Source organism: Myotis nattereri, assembly GCF_964212035.1.
Source record: "Myotis nattereri genome assembly, chromosome: 2".
Taxonomy (NCBI): Eukaryota; Metazoa; Chordata; class Mammalia; order Chiroptera; family Vespertilionidae; genus Myotis; species Myotis nattereri.
Window position 1 is genome coordinate 144251257 of NC_138076.1, and position 21033 is coordinate 144272289.

The 21033-nt window shown below is 42.1% G+C and overlaps 1 protein-coding gene across 2 annotated transcripts in view; it reads left to right on the forward strand.

The window, feature by feature from the left end:
- Window positions 1-415: 415 nt before the first annotated feature.
- The window catches only part of CAPS2 (calcyphosine 2), a gene marked incomplete at its 5' end in the record, with an annotated part of 51303 nt that continues 30685 nt past the window's right edge, over window positions 416-21033 (forward strand). Inside the window, 8 exons of one of the 2 annotated variants that reach the window (XM_081083393.1) lie at window positions 416-496; window positions 2138-2187; window positions 4178-4223; window positions 4311-4436; window positions 6287-6463; window positions 9189-9311; window positions 16580-16647; window positions 18916-19035. In XM_081083393.1, the coding sequence (XP_080939519.1) occupies window positions 416-496; window positions 2138-2187; window positions 4178-4223; window positions 4311-4436; window positions 6287-6463; window positions 9189-9311; window positions 16580-16647; window positions 18916-19035 (791 nt within the window). The remainder of the gene's footprint in view (window positions 497-2137; window positions 2188-4177; window positions 4224-4310; window positions 4437-6286; window positions 6464-9188; window positions 9312-16579; window positions 16648-18915; window positions 19036-21033) is intronic. The other variant, XM_081083394.1, reaches the window with a different exon arrangement.

The window sequence follows — 21033 nt, forward strand, 5'->3', positions numbered from 1 at the left end:
TCTCTTTCTCACCGTCTCCCTTTTATAAGGACCCTGTGATTATATTGCACCCATCAGTTGAACCAGGGTAATCTCCACATCTCAAAATCCTTAATCACATCTGAAAAGTCCTTTTTGTCAGGTAAGGTAACATATTCACAGGGTCTGATGATTAGGATTTGGACATCTTTGGGGGGGTGGCGGGGCAGGGCTATTATTCAGACTAGTATTGACCCCATAAATGTTGCCTCACATAATGGAGTTGCTCCACAAATAGTTATTTTTGGTGAAAGAAGGAAAAGTGATTGACCACATGTTTTTTTCCATATAATATTATTATGTAATTTGTAAATGTATTTAAAATTTGAGCAAGAATTATACTTTTATATATTTTATGTTTTCCAAAGTGTATTACACAATCGGTACATGAACGTGAATGGATTTGGAGGTTAAAGGAGTTGCTGCTTCTCCTAGGAGTCAAACTCAGTCATTCTCTGGAAGAAGGAAGCCACTACAAGTACGTGTGCTATGACACACACTGACCACCAGGGGGCAGATGCTCAATGCAGGAGCTGTCCCCTGGTGGTCAGTGCGCCCCCATCGGGGGAGCTCTGCTCAGCCACAAGCCAGGCTGATGGCTGCCAGTACAGCGGTGGTGGCGGGAGCCTCTCCCGCCTCCTCAGCAGCACTAAGGATGTCCAACTGCAGCTTAGGCCTGCTTCCCACTGGCAAGTGGACATCCCCAGAGGGCTCCCTGGCTGCCAGAGGGATATCTGACTGCTAGCTTAGGCCCGATCTCCCAGGGAGTGGGCCTAAGCCAGCAGGTGGACATCCCCGAGGGGTCCCAGACTGCATGAGGGCACAGGCTGGGCTGAGGGAACCTCCCCTCAAGTACACAAATTTTTGTGCACCAGGCCTCTAGTATTATATATTTATTTTTGTTTCATTATATTAAATATATACTTCTATTTAAATAATTTTGTGATTTTATGTTTCTACATTTTGATTATTTGTTAGGATATTATTGAAAGAATATCATTTTGAAGCTGATACAGAGCCGGATTTGTTTTCTCTTACTCTTATGGTATATAATCTTATATATAATCTCTAACTTGCTATCAGAATAAAAAAATGACCAGTTATGTAACATTTCAGAATAAGATATTAGCAACAATGGATGAATTATTTTCTGTTTTTATTAACTTTAACTTTCCCTAAGACTCATACTTATTTCTTATCACTGTGGCTAAGCTCACTGTACTTTTCTGGTCTTTGTACACTTTTTTGGCAATATGATTGAACATTTACAAACATATACATGTATATATTTGTCACTTCTTTGCTTACTATTTTCCCCATAACCTTTCAGACAGGGTCCAAATTCCTTAACTTGTATTATAATGTAACAACTCTGGACATTGCTTTCTCACTCTATGGATTTCAACCCTTTCCACTGCTAACTTCTGCCTGTGGGTGGTTTCAGCACAAGTTGCTCCTCTTGGCTGGAGCAGTTTTTTCCCTTCTCTCTCTATCTGGCCAATTCTCCTACACATCCTTCAGAGATTCATTTAAACATTACTTTTTTGTTTTTGTAAAAACTTTGTCAAGTCCCTAGACTAGGTTGGATACACATGCTCTGTGTAGGTTCTCTGTCATAGCACTTATTTTTCACATTATTGTTTTTATGAGTGAACTAGAGTCCCAATGCATGAAATTTGTGCAAGAGTAGGCCTTCCTTCTCCTGGCTGCCAGCACTGGCACCCAGGACCCGAGCTTCCTTCCCTCCGGCTGCTGGTAGGCACCCGGCACCTGGGATGTGGGCTTCCTTGCAGCCTCCGGCAGACACCTGGGACCCAGGATTCCCTCGCAGCCCCGGCTTTGTCTGGAAGGACGGAAGGACATCCGGAAGGATGTCTGGTCTAATTAGCATATTATGCTTTTATTATTATAGTTGTTCTCTGCATCAGGTGGATTACCACGTAGGTAGGAATTATCTATATTGTTTATCAATCTATCTCTGTTCTCAAACACAGGGCTTAATCAATATTTTTTAGTGAGAAAAGTTATAATTAACCTTATTGCATTAATCCATTGCTTATCTTTTAAAGTATAAATAAAGAGTATATGCACATTGATTCTATTTTTTTTTTAATTAAAGCAAGGATGGACTTCCAAATCATGGGCCATACAGAATCCTTGCCCTCCTGTGTAAGTCACATTTTTTTCACATTTGAACTGTTTAATGAGCAAATATTTATAATGTACTGACAAAAAATAAGGCAAAATTATATATACATGGCTATGGTTGTAAACCACAGAAAAATTTATATGCAGGTAGGTGGCCTAAAATTACTATGTCAAAATTAACTGAAATAGCTCTTCTATAGGATGATAGATAGGATTAAGGGTAATACTTTTCTTGTTTTTGCTTTATTTAATATTGTTCTTCTGTATTCCTGGAAAAGTTTAAATATTGTTTTATTTAGAAAATTTAGCTAAGTGCATTTATTAAAGAAATATATAAAATTTTGCATTTTATAACTAGGATAGTCAAAATGAATTTGATGAGAACTCTATCTGTACTTGTATCTTGAGGAGTATGATTTTATTTTGAACTAGAATACACTGACTTGTTTTATACTTTATATTTTACCCTTTTAAAATTTGGAAGTATATATGTCCTTTCAAGTATTTTAGATTACAGGGCATTCTGGAAAATAGAAATTAAACTTAATAATTATGAGGCTGAGTCACATGAAATTGGCAAGTATCAGAAATTTCTTGTGGTTCTACATAATAGTACCTGTATACTCATCTAGACAGGGAATGGAGCTGGGTGCAAACATTAGATACAAGATGTTGAGTATGTAACAACAGTCAATTGTGTGTTGGTAAATGTTTTTAACAACTGGTTTTCTGAAACTGTACTATAAGATTAATATAAATTTTAATTGTTAATTATAAAGAATCTTAAGTATATTTTAAATTGATTATACATTTTACTGACATAAAGGATTTGTAGTAAGGAATTGACAGATACTGATAAAACTTATAAGCCCTTTATTGTAAATTGTAATCAATTGATATAGCCAGTTGATTATCACAGAAATACATATTTTCGTTTTATTTTTAAATTCTCAGTTGAAGATTTTTTTTTCTATTAAATTTTAGAGTGTAGGGGAGGAGGGAGATGGGGGAGAGAAAAAAACATACCAGGGAGAGAGACACATCCATTGGTTGCCTCCTGAATCTACCCCGAGGATGGAGCCTGCAATGGAGGCACACACCCTTGACTGGAAATTGAACCTGCAACCCTTTGATCTTTGGGACAATTCTCCAACCACTGAGCCACTCCAGCAAGGGCAAGATATCTTTGTTTTTTGCTGAATTCTTTTATCTGTAGCCAACCTATGGTTGGAATTGATGGACTGTATAGTTCCAACATGAGTGTTGGTTGATATTTTTATTTATTGTAGGGTGACGTGAGTGATTGCTGGGTTGAATCAGGTGACAGTTTTGAATACTGCAACAATATTTCTGTTTGTTGTTATTCACAATGTGACAGTGAAGACGTGATACACTTTTAAGTTTTTTCTGCATTATTTATTTTCTCCACCACTTTTAAAGTCTCAGAAATCAAAAGTAATAAGTCAAGTCCTGATTCATATTATTTTGCCAATTTCTGTGTAAATAATACCACTGTGCTTGATTTCAGGCTACCTATAGAGCAGTGATGGCGAACCTATGACACGTGTGTCAGAGGTAACACACGAACTCATTTTTTGGGTTGATTTTTCTTTGTTAAATGGCATTTAAATATATAAAATAAATATCAAAAATATAAACCTTTGTTTTACTATGGCTACAATATCAAAAAATTTCTATATGTGACACGGCACCAGAGTTAAGTTAGGGTTTTTCAAAATGCTGACACGCCGAGCTCAAAAGGTTTGCCATCACTGCTATAGAGTAATATCATTGAACACAGAATTGGAAAGAAATGTCTACCATTATATTACTACACAGACATAAATAACCTCTGGCATACAAATAATAGTGAAGGATAGTAAAATCATTAGGAAGTAAACCATTGGCATCAGTGCACCATTTTATGTAAGATGCAGCATATATGATTTGCAGCTATTAAAGTCTCTTTTTTAAAAGTTATGGGCTACATAGATTTTTCTTTTTCTTTCAGGGTCCCACGCCTTGATTTGGGAAGCCTTGTTGACTCTGACGATGAGGTAATTTTTACTTAGTATTTAATATATCAAACATTTGAACACAATATTATATGTAGCAGATAATAAGTTCACTTAATTTTTTTTTAGGATGATTTTTCATATATTCCATTTAGAGCAGCGCATATTCATTTTGACCCACCAAATCCATCTTCTGCTCTTGATGGGGTCACACCATGTCAAATACCATATACTCAGCAACATCTAAAGGAACTGGTTAGTATTTAGTTCTTATAACCAACATTCTGAATTATAGTGTGCATTTTAGCACTGTATTTAATCCAGAAATTTTATTATGTTTAACCTATGTTTTGTTCAGTTTAAGGATTTAACATATTAATATCCTAAACAATAATGTTGGTGAAGTAATTTTACTGTGCTTCACGTTTTTTCTCACAGAGGGATGTTATTATTAAAGTACCTTATAAAATTGGTAAAGCATAGGATTATCCTAATAGGAAATCAAGAATTTCAAATTATGGCAGAATATTAGATCAGATCTTGCTCATTTAAAAATATAAGATTTGTTTCTTGGAATTTGACTCATTCTTTAGGCTACTAGTGTATTATAGAATAAATAATTCCAAGGTATCTCCTTGGGACATATTTGTACTTCACAGAGTATTCTGTGTTATGACCATAAATTCTGACCAGTATCCTGTGAGTAGGGCATGCCTTGCTGTCTTTGTTAGTCTTTCTCATGTAACTGTCTCTATTCATGTTCTCATCAGTCTTATTTTGGGTAAATTGCACCAATAGTACCCTAGTCTGTATCATGTTACAGTTTTGCCTGAAGCTTTCCCTCCTCCTTCTCCTCTGGGTTAGACTTGGATATCCTATCAATAAAAGGATATTATGCAAATTAACCATCACTCCATCACAAAGATGGCAGTGCCCATAGACAAAAGATGGCAGCGCATAGTCCTCTCAGCCCCGCTGGAGTCTCCCAGTCCCAAGGGGACGACGGCTGAGAGCAGGCAGCATGAGCTGCCTGGCAGAATGCTTGCTTCGTCACTGTGGTGACGAGGCAAGTGTTCCAAGCTGGTCCATGGATGGGCCTCTGGCTAGGCCGGGGTGCGGAACGCTTGCATAAGAAGAGAAGGAACCAATGAGCTGAGCAGAGTCGAGTGGCCCCCTCATTCCCAGGCAAGGTCAAGTCCAGGTGGCCAGAGGGTGGAGGGGGTGGAGGATAGTGTGACAGGAGGGGCTGGTGGTGGAGGCACAGCAGTGAAAGCCAGCTGAGAAAGAGGAAGAAAGCCCTTTATTGGAGTTCCTAAGAACAGGGAGGGAAGTTGTTTGCATTTCCCAGCCACAGAAGGGCCTCTGGCCAGGCTGGGGCGCGGAATGCTTGCATTGCTACAGATGGGCCTCTAGGCCACGGAGAGCCTCTGGACAGCAGGCACAGAGCGGCTGGACCCTGTAGAAGGCTATTGGTGCACAGATTTGTGTGCAGGGCTACTAGTTATCAATAATTTTCAAGGGTTGTGCTGGCTTTTAAAGTGACTGTCCCTCTCTGGTCCATTAAGTATGCCCTAGTGTTTGCCTAAAACTTGTTTTAGGTTTCTCTTATCCACTCTGTATGTCTCACTCCCATGGAAGTGTGGCAGGTGCCCAAATAATACCAGAAGATAAACATCTTAACATTCTGGAAATGGGAACCATCTCAGTATTAGTGATTTGTAATTCCTATGACCCTTCTGGAAGAAATGATTGACAGTGGAGTTTTTCTGGGGCAGGAAGAAAAGGCCTAAAAAGAAAGAAAAGTTGTTCATTGTCCTCTCAAATTATCTTAGTACCAGGGCTGATTATCCCTGGGAAACAAGCTCTGGGCTTTCTGGTATTAAAGGCCAGTGCCCAATCTCAGCAGTTCTGTCTGCTCTGGTTGCTGTGATGCTGCACAGCTAAAGGTTTTAACTATCGCCTCTTTTAGGATGTAGATATAATTGTCTGTTTCTTACACATAAATGCTAAGGTAAGTGATAAACATGTTAATGTTAGTAAGGCAATTAATAATGATTTTGATTTCTTTTTTCTGGTGGATAGCATACTTTTTCTATTTGTCTTAGGAGCAGGATATTATACCTGAAGATTTGCCAGCACCAACAAGCAAATATAAACTAAAATATCAGCAATATAAAACTGAAATGAAAGAGGGATATAAACAGTATTGTCAGAGAAATGCAGAAAAGACAAAATCAAATATCAGATATCAACCATCTCCAAGAAACAAGATAGATAACAAGGTAATATATGAGGCTTTATAAAGTTATAATGAAATTTTGAAAAAGAGTACACATATTATAGAAACATCTTCTTGTCTGATATGTCTTGCTGTTAGTCATAATAAGTGTTCCCTAGTATTTTACTCAGATTAACTAGTTTATTCTTCACAATTATCCTAAAGGGTTATTGCTATCATTTTCAGATGTAAAAAGAGTCTAGCCATATGACATGAACTCATCATCTTTTCTCAATTGGAAATTTTTCACTTGCCATGGATTGTAAATAAGACAGTATAGCTGTTTTTGATGTAGCTGCCTTGAATTCTGTCTTCCAGTCTAAATATTAAAGTTGAAAAGTGGTTTCAGATTTTATAATGACCCTCTTTTTTTCTAAAACTACCATTACTCCATGATTGTTTTCTGTCTTATTTTGGGAAATGTGTTTTAACATCATGAATTCCTAAAGTTGTTATGCTTTTATTTAACACTAGAGACCCAGTGCATGAAATTCGTGCATGGGAAGGGGATCCCTCAGCCTGGCCTACACCCTCTTGCAATCCGAGACCCCTAAGATATCCCTCTCGCAATCTGGGACCACTGGCTCCTAACCACTTGCCTGCCTTCTTGCCTGATTGCCCTTAAACGCCTCTGCCTGCCTGCCTGATTACCCCTAACTGCTCACCTGCCTGCCTGATCGCCCCTAACCACTCTGCCTGCCTGCATGATTTTCCCTAGGTGCTTGCCTGCCTGTCTGATTGCCCTTAACCACTTCTGCCTTGGCCTCTGCACCCACTACCCAGGCTTCCCTCCTCCGGCCGGCCACAGGCATCTGGGACCTGGGCTTCCCTCCCTCTGGCCGACCACAGTACCCAGGACCCAGGCTTCCCTCCCTGTGGTCGGCTCCTGGCATCTGGGACTGCAGGAGGCTTCCTTCGGCCAACTGCAGGCACCCGTGATCACGGGCATCTCCCCCAGGCCAGCTGCAGGCACCTGGGACTATGGCTTTGTCAAGAAGGACGTCCGGAATGATGTCCAGAAGATGTCCGGTCTATCTGGTCTAATTAGCATGTTACCCTTTTATTAGTATAGATTAAATAGGTGGAAATTCAGTAAGAGTAAAACATAATGAATTTAGTGGCTTTCCAGAAGCATACAGGAGAGATCAATCTTGAATTTTGGAAAGAAAGGTTTGGAAATAGTTTGTGATGCAACTGGACATAAAGAAGAGAACAGTTGTATACAATTCTTAATTCAGTTAACTTATTATAAAAGTAATGTATTTTCAGGGACGTTTGATAGTTATATTTGGTTAGTTGTATTTTTCTATCGGTAAAAAAGATTAATTTATAAGCATGTGTAGCACATCAGTTAATTTTTCTAGTCCACATATAAATTATCTAGAATAACTAAATCACATGCTGTTTAGCTGAAAGCATAACAGCAAAAGTTATGGGGTTACTAGGTGTCCTTTATCTTAAGACAAAATTCCCAGATCCAAACAATGCACACAAGTACAATGATCTAGTGTCTATAATAAGCAGGATAATTTCACAATTTTTTCACATCTGATGAGAAGCCAGATTCTGCAGAGATTTTGAAGATTGGGCTGAGAAAACTTGCTAATGGATTTCTTGTAGGCTTGAGAGAAAGGAAAGATGAAGATTGGTGCTAAGGCTTTTGTTTTGAACAATTGAAAGGGTGGGGAAGACCACAAGGAAATATGGTTTGAAGAGGTTAAATTTAAGATACCAAGTGGAAATACTGCGGTTCCCCCTATGTAAAGGTTAAAAACAAGCTGAAACAAAACGAAATGCTTTTCAATTTTTCAACTTAAACATAATGTAGAATGTCTGAAAGAAAATCTGACAAAGATATTAGCAGTAATAAATAAAGGTATAAAATATCCTCATACATTGATTCCTGATAGTTAATACTTGAACAAGATTCATTATTCATTCATTGAATAAATATTCATCAAGTGCTTTCTCTGTGTGTTCCTCTTCTGTCACCTGGGAACTGCAACGAAAAGGACAGGCAAGATTCCTGCTCTCATGGAAGTTACAGCAGGGGAGGCAGGCAACGAGTCACAAAGAGATGTATAGTAAGATTTCCTGTAGCAATCACGGCCATGACAACAGAGTAGAGTATGAAGAAAGATCTTGAAATCTATTAAGTTTTTCCAGTTGCAATCCTACTGGAACACTTTTGTTCTTGTTAAGGGAATATAGCACATCTTATATTCAGAGAAATAGTTGGTGTTTATCTGTTTAGGACCCCAAAGGATTTTTTCCTTAAAGGATATACCCCTTCTTTTAGTACTTTACCTCCAAATTTAATTTTTATAAGGAGTGGGCATACTTACATTTATTAGCTTTACAAAGACTTAAATGGACACTAATAGTTATAATAGTTGCTACCTTTTATGTAATGCTTTCTTTATGTCAGGTACTTCTTTTTTAAAGTGTGTAACACGTGTCATCTCATTTCATCTTTTTCTGTGTGTGTTTGTGAAGTAGTAACTGTTGTTAATTCCCATTTTCATGAGTAAACCAAGGCACAGAGAGTTCATCTAGCTAGAAAGTGGAAGGGCTGGATTCGAATAGGCAATGTGATCCTCAGAGCCTATACTGTTAACCCCTCCATAAATAATCACTGACATGTTCACTGGTTCTTTAACCCTTTCTTCTTTTAAAAACAAATATTCAAAGTATGTGTATGTGAGTTCATTTATTGCTTTCATATATAGAATGCCCAAGGGGAAGAAGCCGTCACAGATGACCTTACAACTCTGGATAGGAAAGCCCTCTTACAGCAGCGTTATGCGGACAACCCTTACCATGCACAGCAGAGTACAAGGAAATCTAATGCTGTAAGTTACCAGTCTGTTTACTTATTATTTGATAAACCAGTGAGATAATTTGCCCTGAAAGGTTTTACAGACTTATCATTGAATAAATAATTTCAACAATTAAATTTGGAATGAGATAATATTCATTAAGGTGCACATTGAGTCCTCATTTTAATAAATGATTGACGTTTGGTCTGTTCACTGTGGAGAAATTGTCTTGAATCTTTGAGAGTTTGTAAAAATCCTAATATATAAAATGCAGGGTCTGTAATGTCCAAAATGACTGAAGTCTCGACTGACCGGAAGTCACTCCTGATAACCCAGCACTGACTGCCGCTGCTATGGGTGCGGTGACCCAGCACTGACTGCCAAGAGGGCTGTGGATCAGGCCCAGAGAGAGAAGCAGATTCTGACCCGTAGCTTCCATGGCAGCTGTTGATCAGCCCTTGGCTCTCTCTTTCTCTCTGGGCCTGGCCAGAAGCCACGCCTCTCTTTCTCTCCAGGCCTCTCCCGGGCCTGCTGATTAGCCCCGTCTCTCTGATCAGGCCCAGAGATAGACCCGGGGACACTAACTGACATAGGAACCAATCAATCAGAACCAAATCTGGGTGAAGGGGAGGGAAGTTGGGGCTGAGAACAGGCTGGCAGGGAGGGCAGTTGGGGGTAACATCAGGCCAGCAGGGGAGGGCAGTTGAGGGTGAGAACAGGCCGGCAGGGAAGGGCAGTTAGGGGTGATAGGCAGGCAGGCAGAGGCAGTTAGGGGCGAACAGGCAGGCAGGTGAGCAGTTAGGAACCAGCGGTCCCACATGTCCCACATGTCCGATTAGAGAGGGTGCATGTTGGGCTGAGGGAACCCCCAGCACTGGGAATTTCATGCATCGGACCACTAATTTTGTTTATAAAGTTCCTAATATTAATTAGCTACTCTTTGTCAGTGGGTTTATTTGTCATCGACTCTCCCCCACAGTAGTCTGGTTATGTTTTTCAAAGTCAGAAGCTAAGAAAGCTAGAGAAATTCAGAGCTGTTAAAGAAAAGGATGGGAATTAAATATAAGCTCTTTAGCAAAAGGGAAGTAAAACTTTAGACTCTCAGTATTAACTATATTATAACCTTTACAAAATCAATTAATATTGTTTGATGGGTATTGCTTAGATCAGTTCTGGTATGTCATTTCTTTTTTTTTAACATTAAAATAAATTTTTTCAATAGAAGTATTTTACTTAATGATGTTTACTTTTTTTAAAATATATTTTATTGATTTTTTACAGAGAGGAAGGGAGAGAGATAGAGAGTCAGAAACATTGATAAGCTGCCTCCTGCACACTCCCCACTGGGGATGTGCCCGCAACCAAGGTACATGCCCTTGACCGGAATCGAACCCGGGACCCCTCAGTCCACAGGCCGACGCTTTATCCACTGAGCCAAACTGGCCTCGGCAATGATGTTTACTTTTTAAAAGTTAAATTAATTGGGATGATATAAGCTAATAAAATTATATAGGTTTCAAGTGTGCAATTCTATGATATACCATCAGGATATTGCATTGTGCCCATCACCCATCAGACTAACCTGCTTGAAGTTGGATTCCAGTGGCCACCCCAGACACTCCTGGGTGGTGAAAATCTTAGGGACGCTTGTAATAGATGATGGAAATCCAGTGAATATTGGCTCAAAAATTGGGAAAATTCACATTTAGATAAACTAAATAAAAATAAAACAATATGGATCTAGCCGGTTACATTTTCATTATCATTGAAGGGAAAATTAATATATTTTTATTTTGGTCAAACTCATCCAGAATCACTGTCTTCTGAACTGACAGCTGTGTGTAATCAGTTTCCACCAGGTAGACTGGTTTTCTGTGGATGTCCCACGTTGTTAACTTGTTATAGTTTTTTTTACTAAAACCACATAACATTATTTTCTATGCCTAATATTATTTAGACTAGAGGCCTGGTGCACAAAAATCTGTGCACTTGGGGGGTCCCTCAGCCTGGCCTGTGCCCTCTCACAATCTGGGACCCCTCGGGGGATGACCACCTGCTGGCTTAGGCCCACTCCCCAGGGGATTGGGCCTGAGCTGGCAGTCAGACATCCCTCTGGAAGCCCGGGAGCCCTCGGGGAATGTCCACTTGCCAGCAGGGAGCAGGCCTATGCTACAGTTGGACTTCCTTAGCGCTGCTGAAGAGGCGGGAGAGGCTCCCACCACCACCACTGTACTGGCAGCCATCAGTCTGGCTTGTGGCTGAGCAGAGCTCACACTGTGGGAGCGCACTGACCACCAGGGGTCAGCTCCTGCATTGAGCGTCTGCCCCCTGGTGGTCAGTGTATGTCATAATGACCAGTCATTCCCAGTTGTTCTTCTGTTAGGGTCAATTTGCATATTACCCTTTTATTATATAGGATAGAGGCCTGGTACAAGGGTTGGGACAGACTGGTTTGCCCTGAAGGGTGTCCCAGATCAGGATGGGAGTCCCGCTGGGGTGCCTGGCCAGCCTAGGTGAGAGGCTGAGGGCTGTTTTCAGGTAGGCCACACCCTCTTCAGGGAGAGGGGGTCCTGCTGGGGTGCCTGGCCAGCCTGGGGAGGGGCTGATTGCTGTTTGCAGGCTGGCCAAGCCCCCCAGTGGGGACCCTCACCCCATGAGGGTATGGCCACCCTGGGTGAGGGGCTGCTGGCTATTTGCATGCTGGCCACAGCCCCCAGCCACCCAAGCTTGCAGTGGAGGGTGGCTGGAAGCAGGTATCTGAGATTTATTTAACTTCTATAATTGAAACTTTGTTGCCTTGAGCGGAGGCCACAGCCAGCCAGGGCAGGTGGGAAGCTTGGCTTCCTCTATCGCCAGGGCAACCAAGCCTCCTGCTTGCTCCAGTTCTGTGGCTATCAGCCACCATCTTGGTTGGGTTAATTTGCATATAGTCGCTCTGATTAGCTGGTGGGTGTGGCTTGGGGCATAGCGGAGGTATGGTCAATTTGCATGTTTCTCTTTTATTAGATTAGACTAGAGGCCCGGTGCACAAAAATTTGTGCACTCAGGGGGAAGAGGAGGTCCCTCATCCTGGCCTGTGCCCTCTCGCAGTCTGTGACCCCTCGGGAGATAACGACCTGCTGGCTTAGGCCTGCTCCCGGGTGGCAGAGGGCAGGCCCAATCCCTAGGTGCAGCCCCTGGTCGGGCTCAGAACAGGGCCAATTGGGGAGTTGGGGCACCGCCTCTGTCATGCACAGAGCAGGGCAGATCGGGAGGTTGCGATGCCACCCTCAGTCACGCTCAGGTTAGGGCTGATTGGGGGGTTGGGGCACCCCGCCCCTGTCACACTCAAGGCAGGGTCGATGGGGAGGTTGCGGCACCACCCCCTGTCACGCACAGAGCAGGGCCAATCAGGGGGTTGGGGCCCTGCCCCCTGTCACTCACAGAGCAGGGCCCATCAGGGGGGTTGGGGCTCCGTACCCTGTCATGCACAGAGCAGGGTTGACCAGGGGGTTGAGGAGCTCCCCGCTGTCACACACAGAGCAGGGCCCATCAGGGGGTTGGGGAGCTCCCCCTGTCATGCACAGAGCAGGGCAGATCAGGGGGTTGGGCTGCCGCACCCTGTCACACTCAGGGCAGGGCCGATGTGGAGGTTATGGCTCTACACCGTCACACGTCACACACAGAGCAGGGCTCGTGGGGGGGGGGGGGTGTGGGTTGGGGCGCCGCACCCTGTCACACACAGAGCCACAGGACAATCAGGGGTTTGGGGCGCCTTCCCCTGTCACTAACAGAGCAGGGCCCATAGGGAGGTTGTGGCCCCACCCCCTGTCACACACAGAGCCGCAGGGCGATCAGGGGGTTTGGGCGCTGCCCCCTGTCACACTGATCCCGGTGCCAGGAGGCCTCGCGGCTCCGCTGATCCCGGTGCTGGGAGGCATATTACCCTTTTACTATATAGGATCGAGGCCTGGTGCACGTGTGGGGGCTGGCTGGTTTGCCCTGAAGGGTGTCCTGGATCAGGGTGGGGGTCCCCACTGGGGTGCCTGGCCACCCTGGGTGAGGGGATGATGGCTGTTTGCAGCTGGTCACACACCCTTCAGGGTGGGGGTCCCCACTGGGGTGCCTGGCCCGTCTGGATGAGGGGCTGAGGGCTGTTTTCAGGCTGGCGGGTGACGGAAGCTCCCAACCGCTCCTTTTTTTCTTTTTCTTTTTAATTCTGCGCCAGCTTTAGCCCTGAGGCTCCAGCTCTTAGGCCTCCGCTCCTGAAAGCAGGTATCTGGTTTGTTTCAGTTCTATAATCAAAACAATGTATAACTCCACCTCTGAGATCCCAGCTCACTGAAAGCAGGTTTCTGGGGTTTTGTTTACCTTCTATATTTGTTACAATGTTTCGAACTGCAGGCTCAGAGGCCGGCAAGGCAGGCGGGGAACGTTGGTTTCCTCCATCACTGAAGCAAGCAAGCCTGCCTCATGTTAGCTTCAAGCTGCCTGGCTGCTGCCGCCATCTTGGCTGGCAGTTAATTTGCATATCTCGCTGATTAGCCAATGGGAAGGGTAGTGGTCGTATGCTAATTACCATGTTTCTCTTTTATTAGATAGGATATTGATGTTTGGTAGAATAAGGAATATTAGCAGGATCATTCTAAAGATAAAGAAGCTACTTTATAAGACAACGTAGTGTCTCAAATAAGGGTTCTTTGATATGTGTCTCAAGTTACACTTGAAGTGCATGTCACCAATGCTTAAGGTCAGTTGGGTTTTGGTCTTGGTGTAATCCAAAGCCACCGGGTGTGAGTGGAATTCTTTTCCTTACAATTACTTTATTAGTGGCAATATATCTAAATTCACTATCAAGTACATTTCACTTGATTGTGGTAGTCCTCATTTATCTGTGCTTTTCAAGGGAATGTTTATGTAAGTAAACATTGAACACATCAAAAATTAGTATTTATTTATTTTTAAAATGTAGGTGGCTACTTTTTAATTTAATATTTAGCCACCTAACTGGACGACAGAAGCGGTGAGAGTGAGGTTTCCATTTCGTATCTTCTAGTTTGTTTGTCATTTTTCAATGTTATCAGATTCTTTGCACCAGTGTGACTTCTGTATCTAATCTGTTTTATGCTTATACAGACCTCTAAACCAATGTGCCTCAGGGTGGTTCTGACCTTTCCAAAAATATAAACCACCATAAATGTCAACAGTTACGGTGGGCCTTCTGCAAAGGCTCCATATTTATTAACCTCAGCTCTTTTGTTTGCTTGTTATTGGTGTAATTAGCTAGTTTATTGATATTGATAATAGGAAGAGAGCAAAGGGGAGGCCAGACATTATAAGCATGGTCATCTGGGCAGCTTCACCAAGAAACTGCAACATCACACTCCCCATGGGAACCACTGGTCCATTCCCTGAAGATCACTGGGGGAAGAAATCATATAAAAAGGTAGATGGGTGTGTGCGCAGTGAAGTCGGGGTGACGTAGGAAAGGTGCTTGTCTGTCAGTCTAGCCTGGGGAACAATGGATTGGCTAGGGTGTGGACCCCATCAAAAGCATGCAAAATCTTGGAAAGTTAAAATCTCCAGACAAAATCTCTTGTTCATGCTGGCTCCCTCTTGCTCTGTGAACAGCACTGTTCTCTCTCCATAGCCATGTGGCCTTAAGCAGTGCATGGCCATGGCTGTGCGAGCCTCACATGCAATGGACTGCAGCTGGGAACACAAGCTAAGCTAGCCAGAGGCTAGACTGGAATGGACTGTAATATGGAGCAGAAATCCTGGGCAGTGGCCTTTATTCTGGCCCTACTGAAGACACAGTTGAACTCTTTCAATGGTGGGATGAACAGAGATAAGACCTTAAAAGGGAACACCCGTAATTTTGCATAATCATTAAGGCTTTCTACTAACGCCCATCATCCCATGGGGCCTCAGGAATTTATTTTCCTCATGCACCCCAAGAACTTCACTTTCACCAGTAATACTTCTGGGTTTTACATCTCTGTTCTGGCTGATCTCTATTCTATATAATTTCACATTTTAGACAGTATCCACTTTCTGAATCACCCTTGGATATAAAATGTTTTACTTGTAAGTTACACAATCCTTCTAACTTCTTAAAAATCATTATAAAGTGCCACAAGCTTAAGACCACAAGATGCAGTTATATATTACACTAGAGGCTCAGTGCATGAAATTCGTGCACGGGGGTAGGGGGGTCCCTCAGCCCAGCCTGCACCCTCTCCAATCCAGGACCCCACAAGGATCGGGCCTAAACTGGCAGTTGGACATCCCTCTCGTAGTCTGGGACCGCTAACTCCTAACCACTCGCCTGCCTGCTGGCCTGATGCCCCTAATGCTCCCCTGCTGGCCTGATTGCACCAACCGCCTCTGCTTGCTAGCTTGATCACCCCCTAACTGCTCCCCTGCTGGTTTGATCACTCCCTAACTGCTCCTCTGCTGGCCTGATTGCCCCTAACTGCCCCCCTGCCAGCCTGATCACCCCAACCGCCTCTGCGTGGCTTTGTCCGGAAGATGTCCAGTCTAATTAGTATATTACTCCTTTATTAGTATAGATGATATGAGCTCCAATGAGGCATATTTGAATGTGTAAAGCATGCATCTTAAATTTCTACCCAACAAACATCTAAATTCAATTGCAGACTAACAATTAAATGATTGTGCCCAATGTTTCCAGGTTTCTTAGGAGTTTGTACTTTTTGTTTTTATAATATACCTTTAGTTATTCTAATTTAAATTTTGTGTCAGTTTCAAATAGCATTCTCTCTCTCTAAAGGTACAAAGCCTCTATCTTAAGCAACATTACATACTTGAATTCATTTATTGGAATGTTTATTGGAATGATCCATGGAGATGGATGACAATAATTTATATTCTGAAAATAGAACAAGTTTTATTTGACTTCTTAATTTTTTCACCATTTTTGACTTATCCTTCAAAAGAAACATTTTAGTGATTATAGTTACTTGATAATCTAATTGGACTTGAGTGATTACAAATTAGTTTATGAAACCTAAAATGCAGTAAAAATACTTTTGGAAAAGCAAAAAATAGTATGAAGATAGTTTAGTCAAAACACTAATTGAGAAAAGTTGATCAAGGATTATTAATGGGTTATATGTGTCAAAAATATTACTCTTTTAATGATGGGAGCCTTTGTTTGTTAGATTTTTGCTATAGCTTTAATGATTGCAATTCAATTTCAGCTTCAGGTACTGGGGATGGTTTATATTTTAGGACTCTTGAATTAACTGCAGTATATTCTGCTTTATGGACAGTGTGATTTTCTTTATTTCTCTTCTCAGGAAATTGTGGCCACTGAAAAGAAGAAACAGAGCGTTGCAGAGCAAGTGATGCTGGACCACCTATGCCGGTGAGAGTCACTGCTGACAGAAATCCATTCAGAAGATGTTCATAGCAGCACAACTTACAATAGCTAAGACCTGGGAACAGCCCAAGTGCCCATCAGTAGATGAGTGGATAAAAAAGCTGTGGTACATTTACACCACGGAATACTATGCAGCAGTATAAAAGAGGGATCTCTTACCCTTTGCAACAGCATGGAGGGACCTGTAGAGTATTATGCTAAGCAAAATAAGCCAGTCAGAGAAAGATAAGTATCCCATAATCTCACTCATGTATGGATTCTAGTGAACAAAATAAACTGATGAACAAAATAGATCCAGAGACATAGAAACATGGAACAGTCTGATGAATCACAGAGGAAAGGCAGGGGTGGGTGGGAAGAGATAAAATGTAACATGCATATATGCATAACTCATGGACACTAGAGTGGGAGCATGGGGCAGCTAGAAGGAGCCAATGGGGGTGGGGGAGGAGAAAGGACATCAAAAATACTTTCAATAATAAAGATAAATTTAAAAAATACATTTTTTTTTATGCCTGATGACCCATATCCTTGGCTAATCAATAAGTTGTTAACTCAGTCCCAAACTTTCTCTGTTCAATGCCCTCATAGTGTTTTAGTACTTTTTAAATAGAAATAATAATACCCATTATTTCTATTTATTGAATACTAGAGGCCCAGTGCACGAAATTTGTGCACGGTGGGGGGGGGGGGCACGGTTTCCCTCAGCCTGGCCTGCACCCTCTCCAATCTGGGACCCCTTGGGGGATGTCTGACTGCTGGTTTAGGCCCAATCCCATAGGGATTGGGCCCATAGGGATCGGGCCTAAACCGGCAGTCAGACACCCCTCTCACAATCTGGGATTGCTGGCTCCTAACCGCTCACCTGCCTGCCTGCCTGATCTCCCCTAACCACTCTGCCTGCCAGCCTGCTCACCCCCAACTGCCCCCCACCGGCGTGCTCACCCCCAACTTCCCCCACTGCCAGCCTGGTCACCCCCAACTGTCCTCCCTTCCTGGCCTGATCTCTTCTAACCACCTCTGCCTCAGCCCTGCCACTATGGCTTTGTCTGGGCAGTGGCCACAGAGCCTGGCTTAGCTTTCTGGGTCGCTGGGGTGACCCAAGAAGCCAAGCCAAGCCTCCCGCCCGCTCTCCTCCAGTTGGCTCTATGGCTCCGGTTGGCTCTGTGGCTCCAGTTGGCTCTGTGGCTCTGGCCGGCACCGCCATCTTTGTCGTGTCAATTTGCATATCCCCTCTTTATTGGCTGTGGGAGCCACCATCTTTATCGTGAAGTGACAGTTAATTTGCATGTTACTCTTTTATTAGATAGGATTTTTGTCTTAACAACTGAATGAGCATGCACTTCCTAACTAATAGCTTTGAAAAACAACAGCACATGAATTAAAAGAAGACATATTTTTCTCATTCTTAAGTAGCCATAATTACTTGCTAATGGGATGTATGTACCTTTTGGGGGCACTGCACAGTCTCTCAAACCTTGGACCTGTCTATGATGCTGCCACAGTCACTTTCTATTTCATATGGCACTTGCTGTTTACCACAGCACTGTAGAAAGCCCTGCTTTGCAAAGATGTGACTTCACTGAGGGAGTGTGTCTTGTTGAAACTGTGAGTTACTTTGAGCTAGTAGTTCATGTGGTGTCCAAACAAAATACTGTTTCCCTCAAAAACTAAAAATATCCTTCAGTGTCCCTGAGAGTTCCCTGGGGCACCTCAGAATGACTTGGCGTAGAGTTTGGGAACAGTAGGACTAACTATAGAATTGTAGAACGTAATCTAAGTTTTACAACCCTTAGAAAACTATATAAAGTTTTAGCACCTGCTGTGCTCAGTTGCATAAGAATGTGTAAATACTGCAAGATTTCAAAAGAAAACAGAAGAGTCTAGGTCTAGGACACCTTTGAGAAGAAGTAAGACAAGTTTAGCTTTAGAAAAAAGTCTTTGATTAGGTGGTAGAGAGAAAGAATAATATTCCACATGCATGTTTTTCAGTAAATTATCTGAAATAAATAATTATACTTACAGTATTCAATGTATCTCCTTCCATTATCTCATGAACTCACTTTAATAATGTTTCTACCCCACCATCCCACCACAAGGTGATTATTCATTTAACATCTGACAAATACAGAATTCTGATAGCAGTATAAATTTGCATTCATACGTGGGCTTTTTCGACTGCCTACCAATATGTGAACACTGGCACAACGGATTATCCCACTTCAATGTCGGACTTTGTGTTTTGTGGCGTAGGGCTGTAATCAGTGACCCAGAGCAAAACTTAACCACTGAGAAACCAGAAGGTGCTTGTGTCCTTCCAGATTCCAACCTAACACCTCTTCGATGTAGGAAAAGAACACTCCATGAAACAAAGTAAGAAGAGCTTACCAATCAGTGTAAATGGAGCCTGTGGTATTTATACGTGTGTTTTTTAAAATGTTATTTTGCGTCCAACTGAAAAGTGTTTTGCTTTTTGCAAATTAAAAGGAAGTGGATTTTTGGAGTTTAGATTCTAGTTCTTCCACTTTAAGATACTGGGATAAAGTTTGCCCTTTAGGTTTTCTATCTGTAATTTAGGAATAACAGCCACAACCTTAGGAGAGAATAGATATGTCCTTCTGTATAGAATATATGATACAGTAACTGAGACATTGGTATGTACGCAATATATATTGGCTGAATCTCATTGGTATGTATTACATTCAAAGTTGGTGTTGTTTAAAGTTATTATTTTGCATTTTACTTTGTATCTTATAACAGCCTTTGGCTGGAATGGGCTTTCACAGGCCTCTGGTGTATTTCACTTAAATTTCTCAACTTCACTGACTCTTGACATCTAGCCTCAGCTTTAAAAGACATAGAAAATCTACCAGTTCCACTGCAATTCTTTTATATTTTCAGACTGTAATTGTCAGGTAGTTACTTATAACTTTTATCTTTGTGTCTTATTCTTATTTTCTGGAAGCTTTAATTATCATGACTTCAAACATGTGAATGGATCATGCATTAATTTCCTACTGCTGCTGTAACAAATGACCACAGACAGTATTGTAAAGCAGCACAGATTTATCCTCTTACAGCTCTAGAGCTCAGACCCGTGTCTTGTCTTTTTCAGCTTCATTGCTTGGCTCGTGGCTCATGGCCCTTCTCCCCTGTTCCAAGCCAGCGATGGCTGGGCAAGCCTTCTCGTGTGATCTCACTCTGACACTCTTCTGTCTCACGTGTTCCTCTGCTTCCCTCCTATAAAGACCCACGTGATGGCGCTGAGCCACGGGGGTAATCCCGGGCAATCTCCTCATCCCCAGGTCTTTCATCTGCCATCGTATGTAAATTAACATATTTACATGTTCTGAGGATTAATTAGGACGTGGGCGTCTTTAGGGGACCATCATTCAGCTATCACATATCTAAATCTCTCAAAGTTTTATTAAAATAAAATTCACTCTCACAAAGGATACACCTTCTGGGTGTGCGGCGTGTGAATTTTCTCAGCCTGAACAAGTTTCCAGATCAAGAAATAGAAGGGAGCCTGTTCCCCAACACCCCGCCCTTGGTGTTGTCTCCCAGTACTGTCCGCACCCTCTGCCACTGCAGGGTGACTTCTCTGTCCTGCTATCAGAGGTTGTGCACTTCAGTGAAATCACAAAGTGTAGACTCTGTATCTGGCTTATTTTGCTCAACGTTATGTTTGTACATTTTGTCCATGTTATTGTTAATAGGTGTCCTTTATTTTCATTGCTGTACAGTATTTCATTATGTAAATATACCATAATTCATTTATGATATATATGGTAAATGTCCATGCTTATGGACATTTGGCATGTTATGAATAATGTTGCCATGAACTTTTTGCATGCCTTCTTGTGAATATATGTATTCATTTCTGCTCAGTACCTACTTAGAAGTGGAATCACGGGACCATTTAGTATGCAAGTGTTCAACTTTAACAAATACTAACAGCTGGCGGGGTGACTCAGTGGTTGAGCATCGACTCATGAATCAGGATGTCACTGTTTCATTCCTGGTAAGGGCACATGACTTGGTTGTGGGCTCGATCCCAAGTAAGGGGCGTGCAGGAGGCAGCCAATGCATGATTCTCTCGTCGTTGGTGTTTTTATCTCTCTCTCCCTTTACCTTCTCTCTCTGAAATCTATATATAACATATTTTTTAAAATATTGCCAAATAATTTTCCAAAGTGATTGCAATTAACACTGTCACCAGTTACATTAAGAGGATGCTAATTGCACCATATATTTGCTCCTGGTTGGTATTCTCTATATTTTTTTATTTTAGTTCTTATGGGGATGTATTGGTAATTTTCATTTACATTTCACTAGAGAATAATGAAGTTTAGTACTTCTACATATGAA